This window comes from Colias eurytheme, chromosome 6 (assembly GCF_061535395.1).
Source record: "Colias eurytheme isolate Ceu_HAF_F1 chromosome 6, ilColEury1 Martin Lab GWU primary, whole genome shotgun sequence".
NCBI lineage: Eukaryota > Metazoa > Arthropoda > Insecta > Lepidoptera > Pieridae > Colias > Colias eurytheme.
The window spans coordinates 5,411,106-5,436,996 of record NC_142985.1 but is presented as its reverse complement, the minus strand read 5'-3'; the positions used below and the strand labels follow the sequence as shown (position 1 = coordinate 5,436,996).

General features: G+C 32.0%; 1 protein-coding gene and 1 long non-coding RNA gene across 7 annotated transcripts in view; one reads left to right on the top strand and one right to left on the bottom strand.

Moving 5' to 3' along the window:
- Positions 1-25,891, top strand: part of LOC149907650 (low-density lipoprotein receptor-like) — a 157,159-nt gene that overhangs the window by 15,466 nt on the left and 115,802 nt on the right. For all 6 annotated transcript variants that reach the window (XM_090102675.1, XM_090102674.1, XM_090102672.1 and 3 more), the window contains exon 2: positions 4,534-4,656. In XM_090102675.1, coding sequence (XP_089958801.1) covers positions 4,534-4,656 — 123 coding nt within the window. The remainder of the gene's footprint in view (positions 1-4,533; positions 4,657-25,891) is intronic.
- On the bottom strand, positions 11,517-13,014 carry LOC149907651 (uncharacterized). Its single transcript, XR_016456852.1, has 3 exons — positions 12,861-13,014; positions 12,670-12,731; positions 11,517-12,595 (listed from the first exon to the last, which is right to left on the bottom strand). It is a non-coding gene; the product is annotated as an uncharacterized LOC149907651 (long non-coding RNA).

Genomic DNA, 25,891 nt, shown 5'->3' with positions numbered 1-25,891 from the left:
GTTTTATTAAATAATTATAATCCTTAAATGATTTAAGATTTGTTTATAATTTACTCTACCCAATGAAGATTATAATACAAAATTGGCACTATATGTGCTTGATTATATAAATGCATAGGTATAGAACAGTTTCTAAATCTTAGCGAGTGAGCCAAATTTAGTATCTAGTATTAGTACAATTGATTTTCACCCTTTGCATACACTCAAACTTGTTTCACAATTGAATAGATTACCTTGTTTCAAATCTTTCGATAAAAAAAACTTTGAAGTAGAACTTGAATTGTGGAAATATGCCTACACTTTAGTATTAAACATCAAAACAGAAACTTTATAATTCAGTATAATGCAGCGAATGAAACTTCCTTCAGAGTCGGTTTTTAAATAAGTCGAAAATGCAGACGTTTCGAAAATGAGCAACTAACGAGAATAGTTAAACGGACCTGTAATTTGCATACAAATTGGCTTTCGGGGATAAACGCTCCATTTGTATTCAACCACAGGAACCCAACTCAGTGGCTGAAGAGTATTTATCTAGTTTCGGATTTAAAACGGCCCCAGTATCATCTGCTTATCGATATTACTGCTGAGGGCTTACGTTCCTTCAATGACGTCGACTTGCTAATTAAATGGGTGGGTTCGTATAATTTGAGCGTGTCGTAGCAGCCGCAGCTATCAGCATTTGATTTACGAATGGTGGAATAAAAAACAGATCTATTAAGCGTAGATTTGCGTATTTGTCACTAGCGTTGGTTTGGGGGAGCTTTTTACTCACCAAATAATTATCTTATTAGATGTAGTAACTACATCAAATGTATCAACGTAGTTCAATGTTTTGAGCAAATAGCACATCAACACAATAATGTGACTGTTAGACATGGAAACAAAGCTCAATTGAGTTGAATGACCCCAAGACAGATAGACTAGAATAGATAGTGCTAAGGATCTTGTTACAGAATCAACAAACCCACATTGCTAAACTATTCAGTTATGAGAAACTAAATGGAATTAAATTTAATATTACATTTGATATATCAAACTTGTATCTAATGTACGGTAATTAATGTTTTGTGTGTATGTGAAAGTTCGACGATATGTGTCATCCGCCAACCCGCACTTGGCCAGCGTGGTGGATTATGGCCTGTACCCTCATAGGAGGCCCGTGTCCCAGCAGTGGGAACATATATGGGCTGATGATGATGATGATGATGATGTGTATGTGACTGTGTATTTTGCCCACTACTTTGTAATCACGTTAATTTTAACATAAGTGAACACAAATTTTTATAAGATAACGTCTCTTTGTATAGTATGAATATTGAATAACCAAAGTTGGTAAACTATGATATGCTATGATATGCTTCAATTCACTTCAGATGCGTTGAAATCATGCTGGTTCCCCTAGACCGGGCTAATTTGCACTCAATGACATAAACTAAAGGGGTTTCATAGAGATTGGCTGTCAACCGTGTTACGTCCGCAATCAACAATCGCATGACCTCAAGTGGGGAAATTGGGACCCCCACACCCACAGTGCTATTCTCTAACAAAGTATCACTTTTCCATTTACTGATCGACTTTCAATAGACGAGGATATCGATTATGTACACGTATAAGATGGATGTAATAAGCGTAAATGTTAATTAAACATTTTTTTAAACTAGCTAACGACCGATGCGATGGTGTCTTCTTGAGAAGTGTCTAATTAGGGAAGTTTGTGGTACCTAGTCGTTATGTTTATAATATTATTTATTTCGCACTTTCTCAAAGTAACAAAAAAAATATACCGGCCGAATTGATAACCTCCTCCTTTTTTTGAGGTTAATAAAAAAATAATTACCATTACAGTTCTAGATGTTACGCTGTGACCTGTTAAATGTAACTACATGTAGGTACGTTGCTAGGTGTAGGTACCTTCACAATTTTTTATTATTTTTCGTTTTATTCGAAAAAATATTGTGTATGACTCGTAAAGGTAAATTTTATTCGTTAATGAAATTTTCGTATTTCGTACGTAGGTACTTATGAGATTTATGCTTTCATTTACTTAAGTGCATTTAAGCTGCGTTTTAATTAAAAGTAGGACATTATTGTTTGTATTCCTGTACAGGTATCTCGGTATATATAGTGCTATCGAGATAAATATTCATTTTTCGATATAAATTTTTATTGCCAGGGGCGGCTGGCTTGAGAGCTCCTTAGAGCAATATATATTTTAGGTACATAATTAATTTAAAAAAGCTTGTGATATTTATCGAACCAAAGATATAAAAAAACTGACATATTTTCTAAATGGTCCATCCACTTTTTAAGTAAACAACGTAGCAAAAATAAAGAAAATGTACATATATTGTACTAGCTTTCCACCCGCGGCATCGCCCGCGCCGTCAAAGAAAATCCCGCATAGTTCCCATTCCCGTGGGATTTCCAGAATAAAACCTGTCCTATGTCCCGGGGTAAAAAGTAGCCTATGTCCTTTCTTGGATATCAAAATATCTCTATACCAAATTTCATGCAAATTGGTTCAGTAGTTAAGGCGTGATTGAGTAACAGACAGACAGACAGAGTTACTTTTGCATTTATAATATTAGTATGGATAACTAGAGCAAAATGTTGATAGAAGCTTAAAAATTGTATTTTAAAATGCAAATTTTATTTCAACGTCTGTTTGTATTATATAATGAAAAATTGTATTATCTACCTGTTTAATTTTACGGGAGATACCTGTAGCCCTCGAGGCCTACATTTGCCCTGCCAGTCGTCCCCTAAGGCCTTCCTACCAGAATATTGCTTGGAATTATGTTGAAAAATTTTGTACATAATAGCATTAAACCAGCAGCTTTGTATATTCATTAAATTAATATTAAATCATTAAAACAGTTGGACACCAATTAATTGCGCATTACAGCTGTGTTATTTTAAGATAGAAAGGATCTTTCGCCCACAGTTTCTACGTAAAATACTGTTCTACTTCAGCTATTTTCTTACCTATTTAAACGTTCATTAAGCAACAGAGAAAAGAGAAAGAGGCAGCTGCTTTATCATAAGTACCTATAGAAATACATTGCAAATTAATTGTAAGTACATATTATATACTTAACAAGGAATTATTATCATAATTGGAGGGTAAAAATAGATTCATTATCCGATTGTTTCCCTCTTGTCTTCAAAAAGGTTATATAAGAATACAAAAAAATATAACCTCGTTATTTGCGTTATTAATTTCGTCGGAAAAATAAATTCTAGATAATCCAGCTGGATGAAACCGCAGATTTATTACGTGGGTTAAATACATTTCGGGTGAACAATTTCAAAATTTTGAACCTTCATAATATATTCATTCTTATCAGAGCGCAATTCTTCTTCCCTGTTTATTTAGCCTTACTTTTTTTTAAACCAATATTTTTATAAAAATCAGGCTGAAATAATTTATATTGAGCGGTTGCTGTGATCGTGATAATTTTAATTATTACTAAGTGTATTCACAATTCGATTCGCAAATTAGGTGATAATTTTTTTCCTATTTATAGTGTCTAATCGTAGCCAAAGTCTCACTAAATACAAAATTTCGTCAGCAGCCATTTTGCTATTTTGTAGGCGTAATTGACGCACTAATACAGAATTATCCAAACTTTTAATATTAATATTTTTTATATTAATGTTAAAGTTCAGGCGGTTCAGCTCACATCAAGACAAAGTATCTACCATCAATTTCTGTGAGAATAAGCTTCGCTTTATCCAAATTGTTATCTCTAAAGTCAAGTGCAAGACCTTTCCGTAACAAGGCTCGTGTTATGAAGTAGAATACTAAATTGTTAAAGTAGTAAAAACTGCTATCATATTATATCTTTATTGTGTATTTATTTGATAACTTCAGTAGTATTTGTTAAATTTATCACGATTTGTTTAATGGAGATAAAATAGTATGTTATGATGATGCTATGCTATGCTTCTGCTTATTCGTTTGTGTTCTAGGAATGTAGAGAAAATGTATGTTTACTATGTTTTTTGTACAAGGTTAGATAAGGTTAGTCTGAACAAGAATTGTGTAATTTAACTTTAATTTAATGAGTTAAAGTAAAATCTCTTATAAAATTCATGAATATAGCTAAAGTTTAAGTATAATTATGTCTTAAAAATGGCAATATTAATTAGGAATGAATTATGATATTGAGCAAGTTTTGTAATTAGTATTAATTTCTTAATTTTAAATATAATACCTACCTAATAAGAACGATAATACATTAACAACACAGGAGCAATCAAAGGAATACCTTCTTTACTTAATTTAGAATTAACTAGTATCATATACACATATTTTGCTGATTGAAATTGATTTTCTAAACGGTGATAAGTGATAATGTTTATAATGATAACGCTACTATCTATGTTTTAGTTTTATTATTTACCTTGGTTTATTACATTAGAAATTTAATTAATATTGTAATTTGTAGTAATTAAATTTGATGCCTTATATATTTTTTTCATTACACGTAAAGAGCTTATTTTGAGGTTTTATTTTTGTTTTTGTTACAGATGTGTGTTCGCTGAAACAGTTTCAGTGTAAGAACGGGAAGTGTATACCGATGTCGTGGATGTGCGAGGGAGAAGACGATTGCGGCGACAATTCTGATGAAATCATTGAAGAATGCAAAAAAGGTATGTTGTTGACAATTTTTTAATAATAGAAAAATCGAACATGAGGTCGGATTCGAAACTGCGTCTTGCGCCATACCGGTGCAGCGCCTAGAGCTATACTCTCGGCCACACGTGATACCGCCTCAACAATAGAATTTCTTCTTCGTTCGCAATTTGTATGGAAAATATTTCTTATGTTAGTGCATTATTTTCTGTGACGGATGCGAATCAATAATCGTTAATAAATAATAGCAAATAATATAACAATATCGATATAAAATAAGGACATAGAGACTTACAAATATACAACTTATTATCATTTCTGCAGTCTCTATATTAGCACAATGCAAAAAGTATATTCTTCCAGGAACTCGAGGTGCGAATCGCGAGTGTTGCTATATTGAGAATAATCAATGTTGATCAAATTATTAAACTTCTTTCAAAAATTTATATGCTGCCCAGTAACGCGTAAAATTCTATAAGTCTATTAAAACTAGGGCATGCAGAACCGGATCCGGTTCCAAGTTTTTGAAACCCGGTTCCAAATCGAGCTCAGAACCGGGTAGAACCGGGTTACCCGGTTCTTTTATAATACTTCGGAAAAAATACGAAATTAAACAAAAGTAAGTGTAAAAGTACCTGATAGGCCTTTATTTTACGCGGCTTGTGTCTTATTTTATTAAATTAATAAAGAAACAAAATTTCAATACTTCTCTTTATTTATCAGTCTTATAAAAGTACCTTGGCCCTTAGTCAAACGTCAGTATCGCCGAGGAATAGAAATTGCCGCTAATTATTGACATAAGCTCATGATATTTTGGTAATGGTTCGGTCACACTACCAACGACGATGACGACCACGACCAAAATTCAAATCTTGCCAAAATTTGTTCAAAATAAAATATTTAAATCTCCCGTCATTACGGTACTCGGAAAAAAATTAATTCGAGGTCAATTAATAAAAAAATAGTTTTTTTTTGCGATTTTCACCGAGACGGTAATTTTATCATACAATCACCTGGAACCAAAATTGTACATCATAAAATTATCTATAAAAAAGGTTAAATACATTTTTTTCTAGGAGCTACCGTTTCTACGAAAAACCTATTTTTTTATCCATTGATCTCGAAAAATTTTTTTTAATTGTGTTTTGCACAATTTATTTAATTTCGACTGGATAAAAATTTTGTTCGTGGTCGTCGTCGTCGTTGGTAGTGTGACCGAATCCTTAGGCAAAACATCATATTACGCTTATGTCAATTTGTATCGATAGCGTATTCTATTCCTTAGCGTTTTGTCGGTTGTCTCGGCGCTCTTGTTATCATAATCTTCTTATATATAAAAATGAATCGCAAAATGTGTTGGTAAGCGCATAACTCGAGAACGGCTGAACCGATTTCGATAATTCTTTTTTTATTATATTCCTTGAAGTACGAGGATGGTTTTTATGTAGAGAAAACGTAAATATGTACCACGGGCGAAGCCGGGGCGGACCGCTAGTATCACATAAAAACATGAAAAGTACCCAGCTGTAGGTTTTGAGTCCCATGCGAATGTCGAAATTTTCGAAAATTTTCAGCATTTACGGCTGTATCTTTTGATGCGTTGGCTTGTGAGTTCGACTTTTTCACATAAAAGGGACCGAGGACTTGAGTATTCGATATAAATTTCAGCTTGATACCAAAAACAAAAACATGACTGGATCATTAAATATGAATCAGTAAAATTAACAGCTTTTCAAATTCACGAGAAATCTAATAAAAATATTTCTGTAGCCTAATTTTTGTCATTTTCGAAGCCTAATTTTTTTTGGTAATACAACCGTAGGAAACTTATAGCATCTAAGGTTAGACAACCAATCGGAGCCACGTTTGAGGCGTGGCACGAAAATTCGCGATGCACGTGAGTCTGACGTTGCCAGATACAATAAATTTGTTAAAATAATGCAGAAAAATATAAATATTACTTACTTTATATTTTAATATATTTATATTTTATATTCATCCTATCTCATTCACTCTCAGAAATTTATTCAAATAGCATATTGCATGTATTTTCGTAGTTAAGAATTTACCTCTGTATAAACTGTAAATAGACGTAAGCTGGAAGAGACTATTCTCCACAACACAGGGAATCCTAGTGTGGAGATTAGTGCATTGTATTATCTACAAAATGTTTATGCAACAATAAAGATTTTTGTATTTTTGTATTTGTATATTTTGGTCGGAACCGGGAGAACCGGGTTTCATACTATTCAGACCCGGTTCTCAAGATCATCAAAAAACCCGGGTTTACCCGGGTTTTTCGGAACCGGGTAAACCCGGGTGCATGCCCTAAATTTAAAACGCATTGTTTGGCGATATTGAAATATTTACGTAGGTATCTCTTTGAGGGCGACCTCAAAGAGATACCTAACAAACCTATCAAAAGGATATCGGCATCCTATTAACGGTTATTGAAGAGGAACTAACAAGTTGTTTTTGCCACGTGCCTTCAATTTTTCATCTATTTAAAACTGAAATTACTAAGCTATTGTCCGTCTATGTACACTAGTTATTTATTTAATGAAAATGAATGTTATGTTCATACATTTTCTATTTCATATTTAAACAAATTTACTTCGTATAAAGATGCATGTTTTTGTTGTTCCACAGAAAATTGTGTTCAGTTGGATATTTTTTATTTTTTTACTTACTAGGAAATGTTTATATTCTGTATTAGGTATAATTGAAATGTAATACAGAGAAAAGTTTTATTGTAAATCTTCTAAAAACTCAGGTACAAGATATGAATGAAAATCATTCCTCGTTTCCGTATATGAAGAATCTATGAATTGTTTCTCATCCATCGCATTGCTTGAGTTGTTAAGAAATAATTGAGAGTGATTGCGTGCGTCTTGATTGGTATTTGGCTTCTTTTATTGATGCCAGATGAGCCGCGACGTGATGGCGCCCTGTGTGTTCATATTGCGCATGCGTTGCTGTGCAATAGCCGTGGATCATATTCGCCGAGTCACCAAATGAAACTGTATCAAGTATCAAATCTATCTTATGCTATAGCTATGATAGTGTAGTGTGGGAGAATTACTTGAATTAAAAGTTATCATCAACCCAAAAGGAAAAAATTTCGTGTGTAGTGGTTTTTGAGAATGACGTCGACAGTAAAAATTTAATTTGAAAACGTTATTAAATAAGAAATTTTTACAGATTTAGAGTGTGGAAGTATTAAACTCTCAAGAAGAGTGACCAAATTCTGAAATTAAAAGAATTGTATTAAACGACTAAAGTTTTTAGAACACGTATTAAAACGTAGGTATAATTTACATTTCTTAATTTATACAATATCTGAACTCTACATATTTAAACATCACCCTAAAAAAATTATAGAGCATAGATATAAAAGAATATTCAAACACCTGACCTGAACTTTTACTACTGCGATTCGATTCTGATTCAGCCTTTTTGCCAAGAGTCCATCATGATTACAAGATGTTCATTGAAGCGTATTTTATATCTGTACCTACTATTTACGGATTGAAGAATTTCAAAATCATAAGAATTTATTTGTAAAGTTTAGCAGACTTTCACATAATAGGTAGGTACTTATATTATTGATTCTTTTTCAAGAATAACGATGACTTCAGGAATTTTATATTTGCTTTTCTCTATCTGAATGCCACAAAATATCTTATTTATTTTATGGTAAATAAATTAATGAAAAGAAACATAAGAAAATTTATTTGCACAATATATGTGCAAATAAATTTTCTTTTCAGCAGAAATTTTCCCTCGACAGTTGAAATGATTGTGTAGGTACGCCTGTAGGTTGCAGTTTTAAATTGTGTTGTTTTTACGTAAAATAAACACAAGGTACAATAATACCCCCGTATAAAGAGCAGCGTCTATTGTATAGGTAGGTATTTTCTGTGTAAATAGTTCAAAAGGAATGTTGTATCTTTGTGAGTATAAATAATTTTTCTCGACAAAGGAATAAAAATGTAATATTTTTTTAATTGGCTCAGTATCTATAGGATTAAAACGGAAAGGTGAAGGTGAGAGAGTTGAAGGTATCCGTTAAAACCTATTACAAATTCTCATGGAAATAATTATTTAATTTAAAATTATCTGTCTGGACGTAGAAAAAATATAAGCCAGATTAAAGCTGAAAGACAGATTGATCCATTTAGACCGGATTGAGGAGCGAAAGGCCTCTCTAGCAGAATAGAAATTGCACAAAGCCTCTTAATGTAATGAAAATGCGCTAAGAAAGGGTCTTCATTAACTCGTCCTCTTAGTGGGCGGAAGGAGGGAATGCACTTAATATAAAGTTTGCAATTTTTATCGGTGCCGAGACGGGGTGGGTTGCTGGCGTTTCATATTAGTTTGCCAGGATAACTGATACGATTTGTACGTTTCTTATGGTCCTACAAAAACAGATATAAGTCGGCAAGCGGGTCACGTTCGTGAAACGCCTTCGTGCCTGGAAATGTCCTCATTCGTACATAAGTTGATGATTAATGGTTCGACGTAATATTAGGTAGGTACTGTGTTTTACCCTCGGACCCGAATTTCTAACATGTTTTTGTTCACTAAAAATTGTCATATCTACATCCCTCGTGTCATATTGAAATTCATTGTGATTATCAAATGTAGATATTATTATATGTATAAGTGTGTAATTTATTTATTGATCCATTCATTGAAAATCTATTGTCTCACTTTCTCTACATATGTAAATATTTAATAGCGAAATATATTTCGAATGAACTATGTATTTAATTTATTTGATTTATTAATAAACTAGATTTCCACCCGCGGCTTCGCCCGTGTTTTCAAAGGAAAACCCGCATAGTTCCCGTTCCCGTGGGATTTCCGGGATAAAACCTATCCTATGTGTTAATCCAAGTTACCCTCTATATGTGTGCTAAATTTCATTGTCATCGGTTCAGTAGTTTTTACGTGAAAGAGTAACAAACATCCATACATCCATACATCCATACATCCATACATCCTTACAAACTATCGCCTTTATAATAGTATTAAGATAAGATAAGATATCGAACACTGAAAATACATAAACTTGATCTAAAGAACAATACAGAGCGCGTTTTAATATAAAGGTAACTTAGCTACCTAAAATTGTAGGCTTAAGTTACTGAGGCATAAATATTGGTGTCACAAAAGGGTAATTGCAATAAAGCGCTTATTTCCATCAATTCCATTATAATACCTTAAAATGTCCCATATATGAATAAATACGATAGTTCATACTTTCCACGAATTTTATGCGCCATTAACTGTTCACAGCAATGTCGTTATACAGTGACAACTCGATACAGAGAATTCTGACTCTTACTGTGTTTGGTATAGAATAGAAAATTCCGTCAATCTTTTTATTCAAATATGTATTCTAAGTTGTCGTATTTGCAATTTATTGACGATGAACTAGAATTTTGGCTATATGTTTTGTTAACGAATACAGCTTGGTGGTTTATCATCTAATAAACTACACTATAACAGATACTAATTTTTATATTCTTTGACTACTTTTATGTACCTACACACAAAATCGAAATTTCATAAGACTAAAAATATTTTGTGAAATTATCTAAGCTATAAGTTTCCGTTTTCAGCTTCGATGTTTACATGAGTTAACCAGTAATAATGCTGCTGAAATGATACATAAAAATATAAAAAAAAAACAATAAGAATTTTTTTTTCTTTTGGCACTTTATTCAGTTGCCCCCGAGACGTTGTTCTGCTCTATTGCTCCTTTTTCATGTTTTCATTTATGAGAACCTTCCTTGTGCCTTAACAAAAACGTTAAAATAAATTATCCGAAATGGGCGAGCCATTTTCGAGTTTTAACTTATAGCAACACGTATAGATTAAATAATCTTATTTCTCAGATAGAAATATCGCGTTGGTCTTCTTTTACTTCTCAAATCAAGAACTACTTCTTTGTACGCTGCGAATCCTCATCAATGTTGGATTATTTTTGTATAGGTAATCGATTCAATATAAACGGTAAGTAAAGTAAAAATATACCCAAGGATGTGTTAGTGTTAGTGCTTTGTTCGCTTATTCTTACAATTGTATGAATGTGTCTTGTTTTCTCTGTTTTTACAGAATGGAATAAGTTTGAGCTTGTATGTTAGCGTTCACATCATTTTATATTATAAATTTTTATGGACATGAAATAAAATAGAAATATAAAAAATGCTTAATATTTTTTGCAGTCTATCTCATTGTTTTTGAAACATAATATAATACCTAACAACGAATTAATTTGAGAAACGTTATTTTCTCAAGGTAAAAATATCTCTACGTTTCCGTCGAGACTTGGCTAAGATATCCTTCGTAAGCTTGGAACAAGTTCTGATTGCAGTAACTACGAATCCCGGGAACCCATAAAACTCAAAACCAATCCCGTAATATTCAAGATGAAGGTTGGTAGTAATTGCTGCCATAAAGTAAGGGTGTCCTCCGAACTCCAAACCGATATCAAATTTTAGTGCCCCTCCAAGTTTTTGGCCTTAAGACGATACACAAAAAAAAATCTACTGCTTGGCGGGCGGAGTCTACTAGCTCGCTATCGCGAACGCGGGTGTGCGCGAAGTCATTCTTGCAAACTCGCCGCGCTGCCGCTGGCCGACTCGGGACAAACATGTATGGAGTCGTCATACAGTTATAATATTCTTATACATATATTTAATTGTTGATTTATTGGTTTTATTTTCTTGCTTATAAACAAATAATCTTCTTTTTAACAACTACTTAGACATTATTAATAATTATTATTATTTCGTAATGTTTACTTTATTACAAAATAATACAGGTTATAAATAATCTTTAAAATATAATATACATAATATACAATAACGCGGACTACTGAATGGATTTAGATAGAATTTGATGCTGACGTAGATATTACGTCATGCCCAGAAATGAAAGGTAATATTTCTGAAAGAAGTTATAAACCCTAATTCTTCTCAGTCAAAGTCAAGAGTGGAAGATATCACTAATACAGTAAAACTGATGCGAAACTTTGGATGTTAATTTGTATATTTTTTTGTTAGTTGTTACTTAATCACGTCAAGACTACATTACCAATTTTGATAAAATATAGCTAATTGCCTGGATTTACACATAGGATACTTTTTATCCGAACTGAACACTTCTGTGGGATAAGACAGGATTCACGATATAATCTAATTCCACGCGGGCAAAGCCGCGGTCGGAATGATATTTTTTTAAATAAAAAAATTGTTTAAAAAAAACACAAAATATATTGACGCATGTATTTATTTTTTGCACTCTATTATAATTGTAATTATTCATCACAAATAATCAAAATAAAATAGCCAGAACAAAGTTAGGCCCTGGTAGGGTAGGTAGGCAGGTACAGCAATGTGAGACGAACACTGGCTTATTTATACCAATAATAATGTATTATAAACATTAAATTAAGTTTACTTTCTAACAACAAAAATACATAATATTAGCTAATGTGAAAGCGAATCAACCAATCATCCCACAAAAATGAAATGTGCACACAAATATTCATCCAAATCGGTTCATGTCATTAGGAGGAGTGACTGCAGCGCCATCTTCCGGGCCCAATTGTGTTTCCAGATCACCCAGGAACTCAATTTAATATACTTACACAAAATTTTTCGAAATGAAAACTCACATTACTATGTAAATATGAATATAAACCTGTTTTATTACTAAGCAATTTCCCGCACAGGTGTAGTAAGTATAAATGAAATAAATATCAACATCAAATTCTTTATACAACATACTTATCTACCACCTTCTAAGAAATGTAATTCTTGAAATTATTTCGTATTTTTTTTTAATATAATACTACTCCAATGAGCTCCTGTTCCATATTATGTCCGCCATACTTCCACTAAGTTCACCATGATTTTTTATTTCTTTGCACTTTGTTGCTTTTTGCTAAAAATGGAATCATGCGATAAAACCAGTAGAGCTTTGATAACATACATTTTTGACTGAATAAAGGTACTTACGAAGGAGTGGATTCACATTGTGAACAATCAGTGGGTTTATTTTCCTTCTGGATTCCGGATTTCTGAACAGATTATTTATGCTATAAATGAAAAAATCTTACACATTCGTTATGTACTTAAAACAGGGGTACATATCAAACATCGTCTATAATAATACAATTATCATCAAATTTAAAATAAAACCAACTTACTTCATTAATTTGTTCAAATTGTAAGCATTCTTTTTCCTCCAACCTTTATGTTTCTTCTTCTTATTTTCTTTATTGTCCCCATTTGTCTCATTTTGTCTTATCGTGTTGTCACCCTTTGTTACGATTGTGCGAGCGACACAAGTTCCCCGTGTGACGGCCGTAGCGGGAATGACTCGTGCAGCGATCGGGGTAGGAAGGTACAGGGCGGCTCTCGCTATATTGGCTGGTCGCGCGCTAATTTCAAGTATTTCTTGTTTATTTCAAAACCATCGCATATTTCAAAATTCTAACACGGTAGACGTATAGATTGTATATTTTATAGTTAATATCCAAAAAGTCGTAACTTTACGTTTGTTATTTTGAAGATGCCAGAGATTAAAAAAAAATAACAATGATAACTTTGTATTTTTTTTCTATCGAGAAAATATCATGGAATCATGTTTCTAAAACGGTAGACGTATTGTGTTACTATTGAACTTTCTTGTCAAGAATTTTCATCACGACAACTTTAATAATATAAAAATTACGAAGGTTTGAAAAGGGCCGTAAATGTTAGAAAAATTAATTCATCACCTTAAGCAAATGAAGGAACATTCGCTTCCCTCGTTCATTTTTAAATTTAATCTTCCCGATTGCTTCTTACTATTTAATAAATTAATGTCTGGATTGCCCAAGAGACTTGTTATCGATCTAAGAAGGCTTCGTGTCGTTTTAGACTACGTAAATTATGTAATCAATTTAAAGGTAAGTAGTATAAATTCTGAAATGCCGAATTGTACTTACGATGTTTACTATCTTATGAACAATAAATGTTACATATTTATTGTAACAGCATTTCTGGTACATATGATGAGAACACGGATCATTATTTTTATTTTTAGTAAAGGCAAAATTTGAATAAATGCAGTGGCATACTCTACATATCTCTCATTAAAACGAGTGTTTTGTTTTCTCGACGGTTCTATTGTTTCAGAATATTTTTCGTTATATATGCTGCCTTTTTATCCACGTACTTATATACTTTACATATTGTAGTACTAATTCGTTGTTAAGCTTAACAACAATATGTTTATAATTAAGAATATTATTATATAATAAAAGTCATACAATCGATGTTTTAATTAAAAGCACAATATAAATCTTGTCCTTTTAATCCAATGAGAAGCTGTGTTCTGTATTTCCTTTAGCCCTTATTACACATTCCTGCATTCCTCCTGTCTAGGAGAGATATTATGAGCAAAGTAGAAATAATAATATTATACTAATGAATTGAAATATTTGACATGTATCGTATGTGCTGCTAATAAATTGCTAATAAACTGCTAATAAATTTCGGATGTTGAGAAATAATATCACAACAAAGGAAACCCTTTTCGGCAATGATAGGGAAGTAAATATCATTGTATAACTATAAATATAACTACATATCCTTGACCATGTTAGGTTTAAACTATTTAAGGAGAATTAAACTAATATTATCCGACGAGGTCTATGTGGATACAAAGCTGCTTTGTTAAGGGTGACAGTTAATTTGTGTGGGATTGAAAAACAAAGCTCGGGACATGAGTTTAGGAAATTGAATTCCAGTTTTATTATAATCACTTGTACGTAGGTAATTTCATTTAATAATGCGTCGGATTATGTTTTGATATTCTCCTTTTTGCCGGCATCGTGTTGTTCACTTCGTGAATAATCATCACTGAATTTGCTTTTTTCGGTTGAAATTGGTTCGCTTTCGAGAATTCAGCCAGCTGCGTACAATTTTACAACATGGCAACCCTCCCGCGACGTGACTTGCTTGACAATAGACTGCCCTATTATTCGGATGTCTAGGGTTGCCACCATTCAAATTCTCAGAAAAAAATTAAGAAATAACTAAGAATAAATGTGCTTAAATTATTTAATTTATTCCAAATAATTAAATCATGTCGCTTCGTTTTTTTATCTCTAAAAGGAAAATCGTATTAAATCCTTTATTATTAGAGTAAATAGAATTAGAATGTTAATATTATGTACTGTTTTACCTTATGATAACGTTACACAGTACATAGTTAATACAGTATAACAACAATTTACTAATTAATTAATAGTGTTGAATATTTTTCTCTGAATAATTACAGTTGTCGTTTTGTTAGTGATGGCTACTACTGATTATTTTTCAATATAATATTTCGGGGCATTTACGAGTCTTTATTATTATTTATTTTACGATATATTTAACGCTATAATCTCATTAATATTGTCTGTGATTTGTTTTACCTATAAGGAAAAAAAGCATGACACAAAATGCATGCATATTTGTCAACAAAGTTGTGATAGCCCTATGGGAGTCAATTGATGCAATAACAATCAATAACTTTGACTGACAGTGACATCTCTTTTCCGCAACTAAGTAAACCGTATAAATTAATTATTTGTTTAATGGAGCAATTACTATTGAAGCATTAATGTGAATATCGTACCGAGGGTAGCCGAGGGTAGATTAGGTACAAAACAAAGGTAAGAATAACATTTATCTGACAGAGTGAAATGTTCTGAATTTAAAACAGAATAATAACATATGTCGCCAACAGTTCTAATCAAAAGGGATTTTAAAGGACATAAACAATTATTATTATCCGTATTAATAATTAATAAATAAATATTCAACGCGATTTATTTTTATTTATTTTAAGAAAATTCTTTCGCTTGGGTAGGTATTCAAAATGTATTGTTATTATTTAATTTAAATTGAATTTATAATAATACAACTATAGAGAACGCGGTAAATTCTGAAATTAAATAATCAATAAGAATTAAAATGGTACGCTCGGCGGAGTTGTAAATACGATTGCTAAACAATTTTATCCAAACTTACTTTAAGATCAAAGTTATATTTCATTTACTTAACAGTATTATATTTAATGTTCATTTTTGAACTAAAATAGAAGGTAATTCTATTACAAAGTATAAAATGTTCTAACGTTATTAATTTGTAAAGGTTTCCCCGACGACAATCTGAAAATGTAACATTTATCAATATTAATTCGCAATTTATCTAAATAAAATGGCTTTTGTGTTGATATGGGAGCAAGATTTTTCTTTTTAACGTTTGTTCGGCTTCTTGTATTCAGAATTTCAATGTTATTTACAAAGCTTAAGTACATGAGTAAAAGTAAATAGGTATTTTTAAAATCATTTTTTGTTATCAAGCAAATTGGATCATATACATGAAATACAACTCATATACATATTACATTCGAAGATTAAATAAATTTTAGTATATCTATACAATAAAATGTCTCGGTCTGGCAGGACACAGAAGGCTGATCACCTACTTGTCCCTAAAGAAAATCGATCAGTGAAACAGATGTATAATGCATCTGCCCCTTACCCCACTACACATAGGATTTCACTTTTTTATACTAATATTATAAAGCTGAAGAGTTTGTTTGTTTGAACACGCTAATCTCAGGAACTACTGGACCGATTTGAAAAATTATTTCGGTGTTAAATAGCCCTTTATCGAGAAAGGCTCTATATCATTACGCTAAGACCAACAGGAACGGAGCAATGCGGGTGAAACCGCAGAGCACAGCTAGTTTTATTATATTTGATATTACTGCTGTCATTAGTCTGTACTATACAGATAATTTGCTTTTCTATTCTTCAATGGGGATAAATCCCAGTATTCCGATTGTAACGTCGAAGCGCTCACCACTACGCAAATAGGTGGTCAGCCGAAAGCAATCTTATTGCAGCTTCAGCCCGCCCAGCTTAACACGAATCGATGCTGATAAATGAATATTTACCCTTATGTTACACCCATATCTCTTGTTAACGATGACCCACCTGTCAAGATTTTATGTATCGAATACTAGGTACATGGGACGTATTTATTTTATTAACCGACTTCAAAAAAAAGGAGGAGGTTATCAATTCGGCCGGTATGTTTTTTTTTTTTTTTTTTTTTTTTTTTTTATGTATGTACACCGATTACTCCGTGGTTTCTGAACCGATTTACGTGATTCTTTTTTTGTTCGATGCGGGATGGTGTCGAATTGGTCCCATAAAAATTTTATTCGGATAGGCCCAGTAGTTTTTATTTTATGAGCATTTTTGTCTGTATTTGGAAATGCTGCAAGTGCAAGTTTGAAGTCGGTTGTTTTTAACGCAGTTATTGACTTGTGGTCCATTCCCTTTGTGTAGCCAGTAGCCACGAACACGACACGAACAAATGCTTATTATTAGATAACGGTCTCCTTTGTCACGTATTTCATTTGATAAATGTAAACATTTTCACAATTTACGCATTGCGTATATCGGTATATCGAATATTGGCAAATAAAATTTGATTTATCATTCATTTCAAATTCGTATAGCGGTGTCATTTCAGCGCTGATGTTTATAAATATTTCTATGTATATTTGTTAACAGTTATTATTATAGGAATAATATTTGTATTAGGTATACAGTAGATAAAAGCGGCGAATAATACACCTTTGCATTAAATACTTTCTCTAACAATCAGTGTAATATAAAATGGTCGTTTTGTGAAACAATACTAAATCTAATGTAAAAGGAAGTAAATTATTAAAGGGAACGGATTTTATTATTCCGAGCATGGCATCATATATTTTTAAGACGAAATTTCTGAACCTTAATTGCTTATTTTATCTTATAAAATAAAAAGCCTATAATAAGTAAGCATAGGATTACCTATCTATACTAATATTATAAAGAGGAAAAGTTTGTAAGTATGTATGTATGTATGTATGTATGGTTTTCACGCATAAACTACTGGACCGATTTCAAAAATTCTTTATTTATATTTGTATTTACTTAATCGGAAGCATTATTTCTTTATGGTCCTCCATGACTAAAAAGTAACTTAATTTTCCAAATATAATTTTTATAGAAAACGATACCTACCTACGTAACGGTGAAAACAAATATATTTTTGAATTTATATTTTTGGTTTTATGGCATTCAATAATTTTTATAAATTTATATAAATATATTTTTTTTCTATATCATATGAAATATTGCCAATACGTACAGAAGCAAAACATTCAACACATTGTAATAATTGTAGATAAATAAATTTTATATGGTTGTCAGCTTTCAGTAATAACAATGGCTGGTTCGTAACAAACAAATTTAAAAAAGAACGACGCTCGTGCCTCACCCAATTTACATGAAATTTCCGCTGAGGATTTTTTCTTGTCTCCTTCTTGTTACGACTTTAAATGGTAATGGGGATGGTCCGTTTCATTCACAATCATATTTAATTTTCTTTGAATTCTAAGAGGACTATTAATTAAGTTATTTGCGATTTTTTATGGAATATGTTGAAAGATCAGAAACTTGATCTTATAAATCTTTTCAGCCGTACAAATAAACGAGTTATAACATTTTATGCAAAGAATAAACTAAGAATAAGGAAAAATCATACAAATAAACACGAAATAAATGTAACCTAGTATAACTTCGTAATAAGTATTAATACTAATGCTATTCCGTCCTTATTACGGCTACCACCCTAGTATAAGTCTGACATAACCGAGTTATAACATATCTTTTAGTACATTGTGCTGTGTTTTACAAGTTTTAGAAGCAATTTTCAATCTAAATTTGAAATAATAGCAATGAAAGTAATACGAGAAGTAGGAAAAGTTGAGCAAATTAATAATTTCATTACGTACCTATTGAAATGGAAAATTTTGTATGAAATGTCAAAATATACGAAATTATGAAAAACCCTTTTGATATTTATAATGATTTATTTATTTACAACATGCGCCAAACCATACATACATAAAACTTATTTCTAAACTTATCACAATAATATACACTTTCGTTGAAAATATAAATCTTCTAAGCCTGGAGTTGTATGTTTTGAGTACCAGTTATTTGGCAACTCTCTATCTCAAAGTGGGTTTATCTTCTGTTCTCCAGATATTGGATAGCGTTATCTATCATTTGCTTGCATATTTAATGATATATTTAAATTATTTCCAATAAATATTTAAAAAATAAATAAACAGAACATCGTATGATGAAACTTCACAACAAATTCGACGAAGTCAAACGAGCGTCAGCAAAATGACAGCACCAAGGCTTAACCGTAGACAATTTCAATGTTTTTCATAATTTTGTGAATGAATTGCGACGTTGCCGCTTCGCGCCTATTGCATAGCGTGAGCATAGATACATCGACGTTATTCCAAATTTATTTGTAAGAAATTATGACATCCTTATTCTTTATTTATTCTTATCATATCTATGCATTGCATAAGGTTTGAATAAGCAAGTTTTTATTTGTACGGCTGTTTAAGTTTTAATTAAAATTAAAAAGATACATGTAACGAAAAAATCAATTTAAATATATGCGAATACAAAGTTAATTGAAGTTTATTTCTGTATCGTTTGCGAGTAGCTCGTCATAGAAGTTATGCTGATAGATGTTATTCACGTTAAATTTAGCTCTTTGATGGATGTTGTGTGGGAATTTGATGGACACTCGACGGAGGTTATGCTTTCCGTTCGGAATTGGCGTATGCTGAAATTGCTTCTGTTCTGAAGGTTTATCGTTCAATCTTCCAAGTTTATCTCGGGTAACTTTATTATATACATTAATTTCTAATACATATAAATCTAATAAAGTATCTATGTGTCTATATCAATGATGATATAGGTAATCTAAATGTTGTCATTCGTCTTTATTGTTTTCGGTTTTCCTTTGGATAATTGTTCTATTATTATGAATATAGAGTATACCCATAATAAAACAATATCACATAAAATTTTCCACAAACTACACTTTAACAATGTAGTCTTGTTTTAACACTTCAATAGCCAAAACACTCCTACGTATAAGAAATAAGAATAGACAGCCAACAAACAAGCCTGTTATTATGTCGCGCGCGGGATTTTCCATTTGCATTCATTATAAATACGTGGCACCTCTTGGTTTAACTAAGTCAGCTCTGTGGTACGGGTTCGAGCAGTAATCATGCTATACTGAATAATCCCAGTTTCAGTACACCCTCGCTCAGCCGTAGAAATTGTACGAATTTTCTGCATCATTAACCCACGCCTACCGGGGCCGTGGGAAGATAACGAAACAGATCTTTCTCGGCTTTGTTTCATAGCTTTTGAGATAATACGGCCGTTGCAAACGGCAAGTTGCCTAGAATGTTTCGGTTGAATCGATAATTTTGGTCGGTTTATATTTTGGCATGAGTTTAACTTAGTAAATAGTCAGGCAATGCTGTTGTTGTAATTCTGAATGCGATGAAAAAAACTACAATCACATTAAAAACTGTTTAATACACGTACAAGGTCCATAAATAACAGGTAAATAAAAATCCTAAAAGTGAAATAGGACATGTAATGTTTAAAAATAAATTGCTATACTTAAATAATTAACCCACATTTTTCATGCACCTAGTAGTTTAAAAATTGTCCATTGTTCCTTCATAAAAAAAAAAATTATCAGTAAAATTTAGTTTTAAAGAAAGTAGGTAGCGTGGAACTAGACAATACACTTCTTGAAGAAGTTCGTTAGGTCTAGACGAACGACAAAGCTTATTTTCGACTCACGTCTTGGTTCACTTTAAGTTCCGCTCTGAAATGAACGTCCCTACTTAAGGTTCAGTTGAGAAAGCTCACCAGCATTCGTCGTTGGATATGTTTCTATTTTTAATCTCTGTGAAAAACTTTTTCGTTTGTCTCTATTACAACGCAAAATCATCACCCGAAGGCCCTAAGACTTATTGTGTTTATCGACAAAATTAACTTATATATGCGTGTTCATAAAAATAAATAAATCTTAATATAAACATTAGCTAAGACGGTGTTAAGTGTTAGCATAACTTCAATCAACTATCGTAATCGTTATTTTTCATGCAACACAGAACTCTTCGTGCTTATATTTCGATACAAATAGAAACATAATATACGTTCCCACAGTAAAAGATAACGCGAAGTACAAGTTAAATCGCCCTAAACATCACAAGATCAAGAGCATTTCAGGGTGAGCGTTAGTAGGAGGCTGTTTGTTCAGTAATGGCGGTTATTTTGTCACATTCGCGTCGCGTAAACGTGACGGAGCGTGCACAATAACACGACTCCTTGCAGTAATGGCCGACGCTCCTGATTTATACTTATTTCTTTATGTACAAACGTAATGGCTTCTCGTATGGAATATTTCTTTTTCGGCCGTACAGGGACGCCCGTAGATTGGATTAAGTGAAGCCACAATATTGAGATCACAGGCCGCCTGAGGTTTTTCTAGAGATGAATGTGATTGTCTCGAGGGAGGGCTGCGAACTTTGCAGGAGCGAGTTTCCTAAGACTGCGCTGTGTTGTTTAAAGTTTATAGTTTTTTATAAAGCGACCAGAAAGTTTGTCATGCTAAGTTGTAATAAGATTGTGTTATTAGATGTTTTTGTACATGCATTGGTATTTATTTTTTATGTTTGCGAGTATTACAATAGAATTTTATACAACCCAATGGCTATTATGATCTACGTGAGTATATATAAATTATTTTACAGTTGAGAAAACTATATCGTTTTTACTGTGTTTAAGTAGAAATAAATAATATAATATTTTTAAATGTTACCAACATAAAATTTATATCATTGTATTTCTGAGAACAAATTATTATGGAATCCGATACTGCTTGGGGAAATGATGTTAAGCTCCGAATCGTATTAATTATTTGTGAAAATTATAACGTATTTAAATAAATGTCGAAATTAACCAACGAAGCTTATATTAAATAAAAAAATTTCGTTATACGTGATACTACAGAGAATGTTTAGAATTTTCGAACTTTCAAATATACCTCGGCGAGCCTTTAATTAAAGACCTTTCTTTGTACTGTGATCATTAACAAAGGTCTTTAAATAAATTATCGGATTTATAATATTCATAACTTTTAGTTTTCTTTATCCAGTCGGTCTCTTAAATAATCATTTGAAGTTATTAACAAAAATCTACATTTAAAAAGATGTTTGACCTTTCACATTAAAAGTAATATTGGGGTACTTACGTGTGACATTCAACCAATGCGTAGGTAATAAAAAAGCTCTCTTGTGAATCTCTACTCGCTCTGTCAAAATAATTTCTTGATTAATATAGCTTTACTTTAGTGGGTTTGCTCAAAAACTAATTATTATAATGATAAAATAAATATAAATAATAGTTAGTGCGTAGCCCTTAGCCTAATTATTTTGTTAATTAACGAGTAATAACATTGACGTCCACATTCGTAAATTATTATTATCATGTTAAAATTAATAATGTTTTACTCTCTCACGTTTTAATTTGAAATATCCTTAGTAATTAGTTTATAAAAATAAATAATAAGTTTCGGCATTCCTTTTCTGTTTTCTTTAGGAAATCCTCTATAGCTGCAGTACGGCTCCAACATTATCAAACTCACTCATAGTAATGAAAACTAAATCATTTCAAGTTTAAACCATACAACATCCATCGCCAGGAATATAAGCGCGTAAATAAAGGTAGGTATTAGAATAAACTCCTACCTTAATAACCGAGATATTGCGACGAGAGAATAAAAGCGTGTAAATAACACGATACAGTGGATAATTGACTATCCTAGCAGAAAGTCATCTTGTCTAGGGCTACAGATTCATCAGACCCTTTCGTTAGATGACCGTGGATATCAAATAAATCATGCGTGAATAGTGTGTAAGGCGAGATAAGAGGCAGAACAAAAGGGCACCGTAAATCGTTATTAACTGGCTCTCTTTGACACACGAGAACTATTTACCGAGTTACTAAAGCGTTTGTTTGAACGCGCTAACCTCAGGAACTACTGGTCCGATTTGAAAAATTATTTCGGTATTAGATAGCCCATTTATCGAGAAGGCTATATATCATCACGCTAAGACCAACAGAAGCTGAGCAATGAAGGTAAAACCGCGGGGCACAACTAATGTTGAATATAAATATTGAGACAATACACGCAATGTGTTTTATATTTGTACGTTTGTGGGCTAATAGGTGCTCTATTGCGGGAACAGCGAGATCGTTTGTGTAATTGCCGCATTAATTTGTAGTTTGCGAGTAAATGTATGCTCCTTTATTAGTGCATACCTTGACCTATTGGTATTGAAATGGAATTATATTTTCCTTTACTGTACTATCGTTTAATTGGCCTTTTTAATATTATACTGAATTAATATGTGAAAAGAAGGAGAGTGATAGAGAGAGAACTACAGAAAGATACATTTTATTTCACAAACGTAGAATTTATTTCGCAAGATCATTATTATATTATAGCAAAATATTTCACAGTATAGTGCAGAAGCATCCTTTCGCATTTGAGATATAACCTGAATGAAATGTGAATAAATTTTATTTTCAAATTGCCGTGGCTTCAAAATGTGTCATGTTCGTGTTCTGAATGAAAAATAATGATTTAAATCTTTTCACGCAATATTACTGTCAACTATAATATAATGAAAGAGGAAAGGCAAGTTTAAATCAGGTACATTTTCCTATAGACTTACTTAATTGCTTCTTGACGTATTCAAAAGTTTTGTATAGAGCGAAGGTTTGTCCTTTCATAGTGTCACTTTCGATTATACGTGATTTCAACTGGACTGAAAGGGCTTTTACAAAATACTCGTATTGTAATGATTGCTTCTCGGTATTTATAGTAATGAATTGTTTTTAAACTTCTTTATATAAAGGTGAAAGTATTTCTAATTTTGTCTAATGATGATGTGCTTACTAAACATTATTTTTAATGAAGGTTGATTAATTTGAAGATAATATTATGTCATAGTTGTAAACACAAGCTTTTAAACTGATTTATATTACTTCTAAAAATATACCACAAGGAATGAGCTAACTATCTAGTTACTGGTAGCTAGCGTACGATTTTATTTTATCTCGCAGCCGAGGTTAATCCGTTGTAAAACGTCTTAGGGCTTTGTGACAAGCACAGTGAAAATATAGAAATGTTAAACAACAACAAACTTGTATGATAACATGAATCGTTTAATAATCTCAAAAATTTAATCTCCGATAAGAATATGAACGATGTTAAATTCGTGATGCAATTTGCGCTCATTGAGAATAACTTGATTCAAAATTGTAATTGTATGAACCGGTTAAAACTTTAACTCAAAACCGTCCAGCTGAGCTCGAACGTCGTAAACAATAAACTACTACGAGAGCCATATTCTATTCAGAAATAAATGACGCAAAACGGTAGACGGTTGTGAGGTAACACAATTTGCAATGTTCCAAGGCCGGAGGGTCGATAAATCAAATGTAAACAACGCCGTGAGATAAGAAATGTGTAACAAAAGACCAAGATAAATCACCATCATTACATTTTAACGTACACGGACTCATATCACGAATATTACATTCACAGAAATACGTATTTTGCGTTCAACCAACGCCCAATATATTGTCGGTAAAGGAAAAACATTGGGATAACGTCGTCCGATATTATTTACCGCGATAACATTTTTATTGTCTTTATCTACGTTGTTTAAGGATTATGGTAAGTAATGTTTAGAGTATTATGTGGTTTATCTTTTACCTGGTGACCGTTTATTGCGTACTGGTAAAGTAAATAGCAATAATAGCCTTGTTATCGAATGGCAGATGGATAATCGTCATGTTTGTTATAGGTAGCTGAGCATTAAAAGTATTTATTCCTTAGCCTAGATCGTAATAGGAATAGGTAAATCAGGTAGAATAGGTAACCTAATTAAAGTTGCATGAATTGTAAATTGTAATTATACGTGATAATTATTACTTATTTAACAACGACAAAACAAAATGTATAAAATTTCAGAAATGCTGAGTTGACTGTTATTGTATTTTCTATGTTTGAAACAAGAATGCTTTTCCTAATTATGTTATTATCCTGTGTTAGGAGCAGATACGTTGTTTTCTTCCTTTGTTATGTTTGAACAATTAATATATGAAATGAAAGAAAGAAAATAACATTTAATTTACTATCTATTGTTACGACGCAATTATTTATAGCTGTTTCATGGAAAATTTTACATTTAGTTATTAACAACTGCATTATAATTACATCATTAAAATATAAGTAATCCCTCATATTAATCTCTACAGTACTTTATTTAATATTTTGAATATTCCTGAACGCATGAAATATTTCCAATAATTATTTTGCATGTTATAATATGTGGTCTTTAGGCATATCAAATCCCACGAATGATCCATCATAAGACAAACAAGACAAGCGCTTAGAAATCGACACTGATCGATCGCTCCTAAAATTATAGATAATTAAATTGTGTATCACGCGAAATTGTATCGTGGATATCGAATTCTTTGTTCTCTTTGGTAATTTGACTTACGTACGCCCACCATCCAAAACAATGTAGGCGAAAGCTTACCTGACTGCGTAACGAGGGTTATGTTTTTCGAGTGTATCTATGTATTTAAGTTTATTTTACACGTCCTATAGCTCGGTCGGTCGGATTTGATGAATTATGTGGTGTCGTTATATTCATCAAAACTGTAGTAATAACGGAGTATATATTATTAGTAGTCGGGTTTTTGTTTTCATAATGATAATATTTCTTGTTAAACTTCCATACTCCATTTTGTGATTTCACTGACAAAATGTTCATAACATTTGCCATATCGCAGTATATTTATTTCAATCACGTTACGATACAGCTCCCAATTTTGTGACGTCATATTATTGCAGGTGCAATTTTCCCACTGTTTGGTTTGATGGATGTTAGTTGAAAAAAGGCGAAAGTGCCTTTGATTCGAAAACATATTTCATGGTGAGGCTGAGCTTTGCGGGACGGCTGATATCCGTTAGTTGTCGACGCGTTTGCCTCACAGGGGTGAAATGGATGAGAATTTTAAAAGGCTTTCCGACCAAACTGTAACTTTGATTGTAAAAAGCATCGAGATACCAATACGTCACGTATAAAAGCACCAGATTCACCGTGCTGTGTACCTTTGAATTATTTATGATTGGTTTTTATTTTGTTTTTACTAAGTTTGTA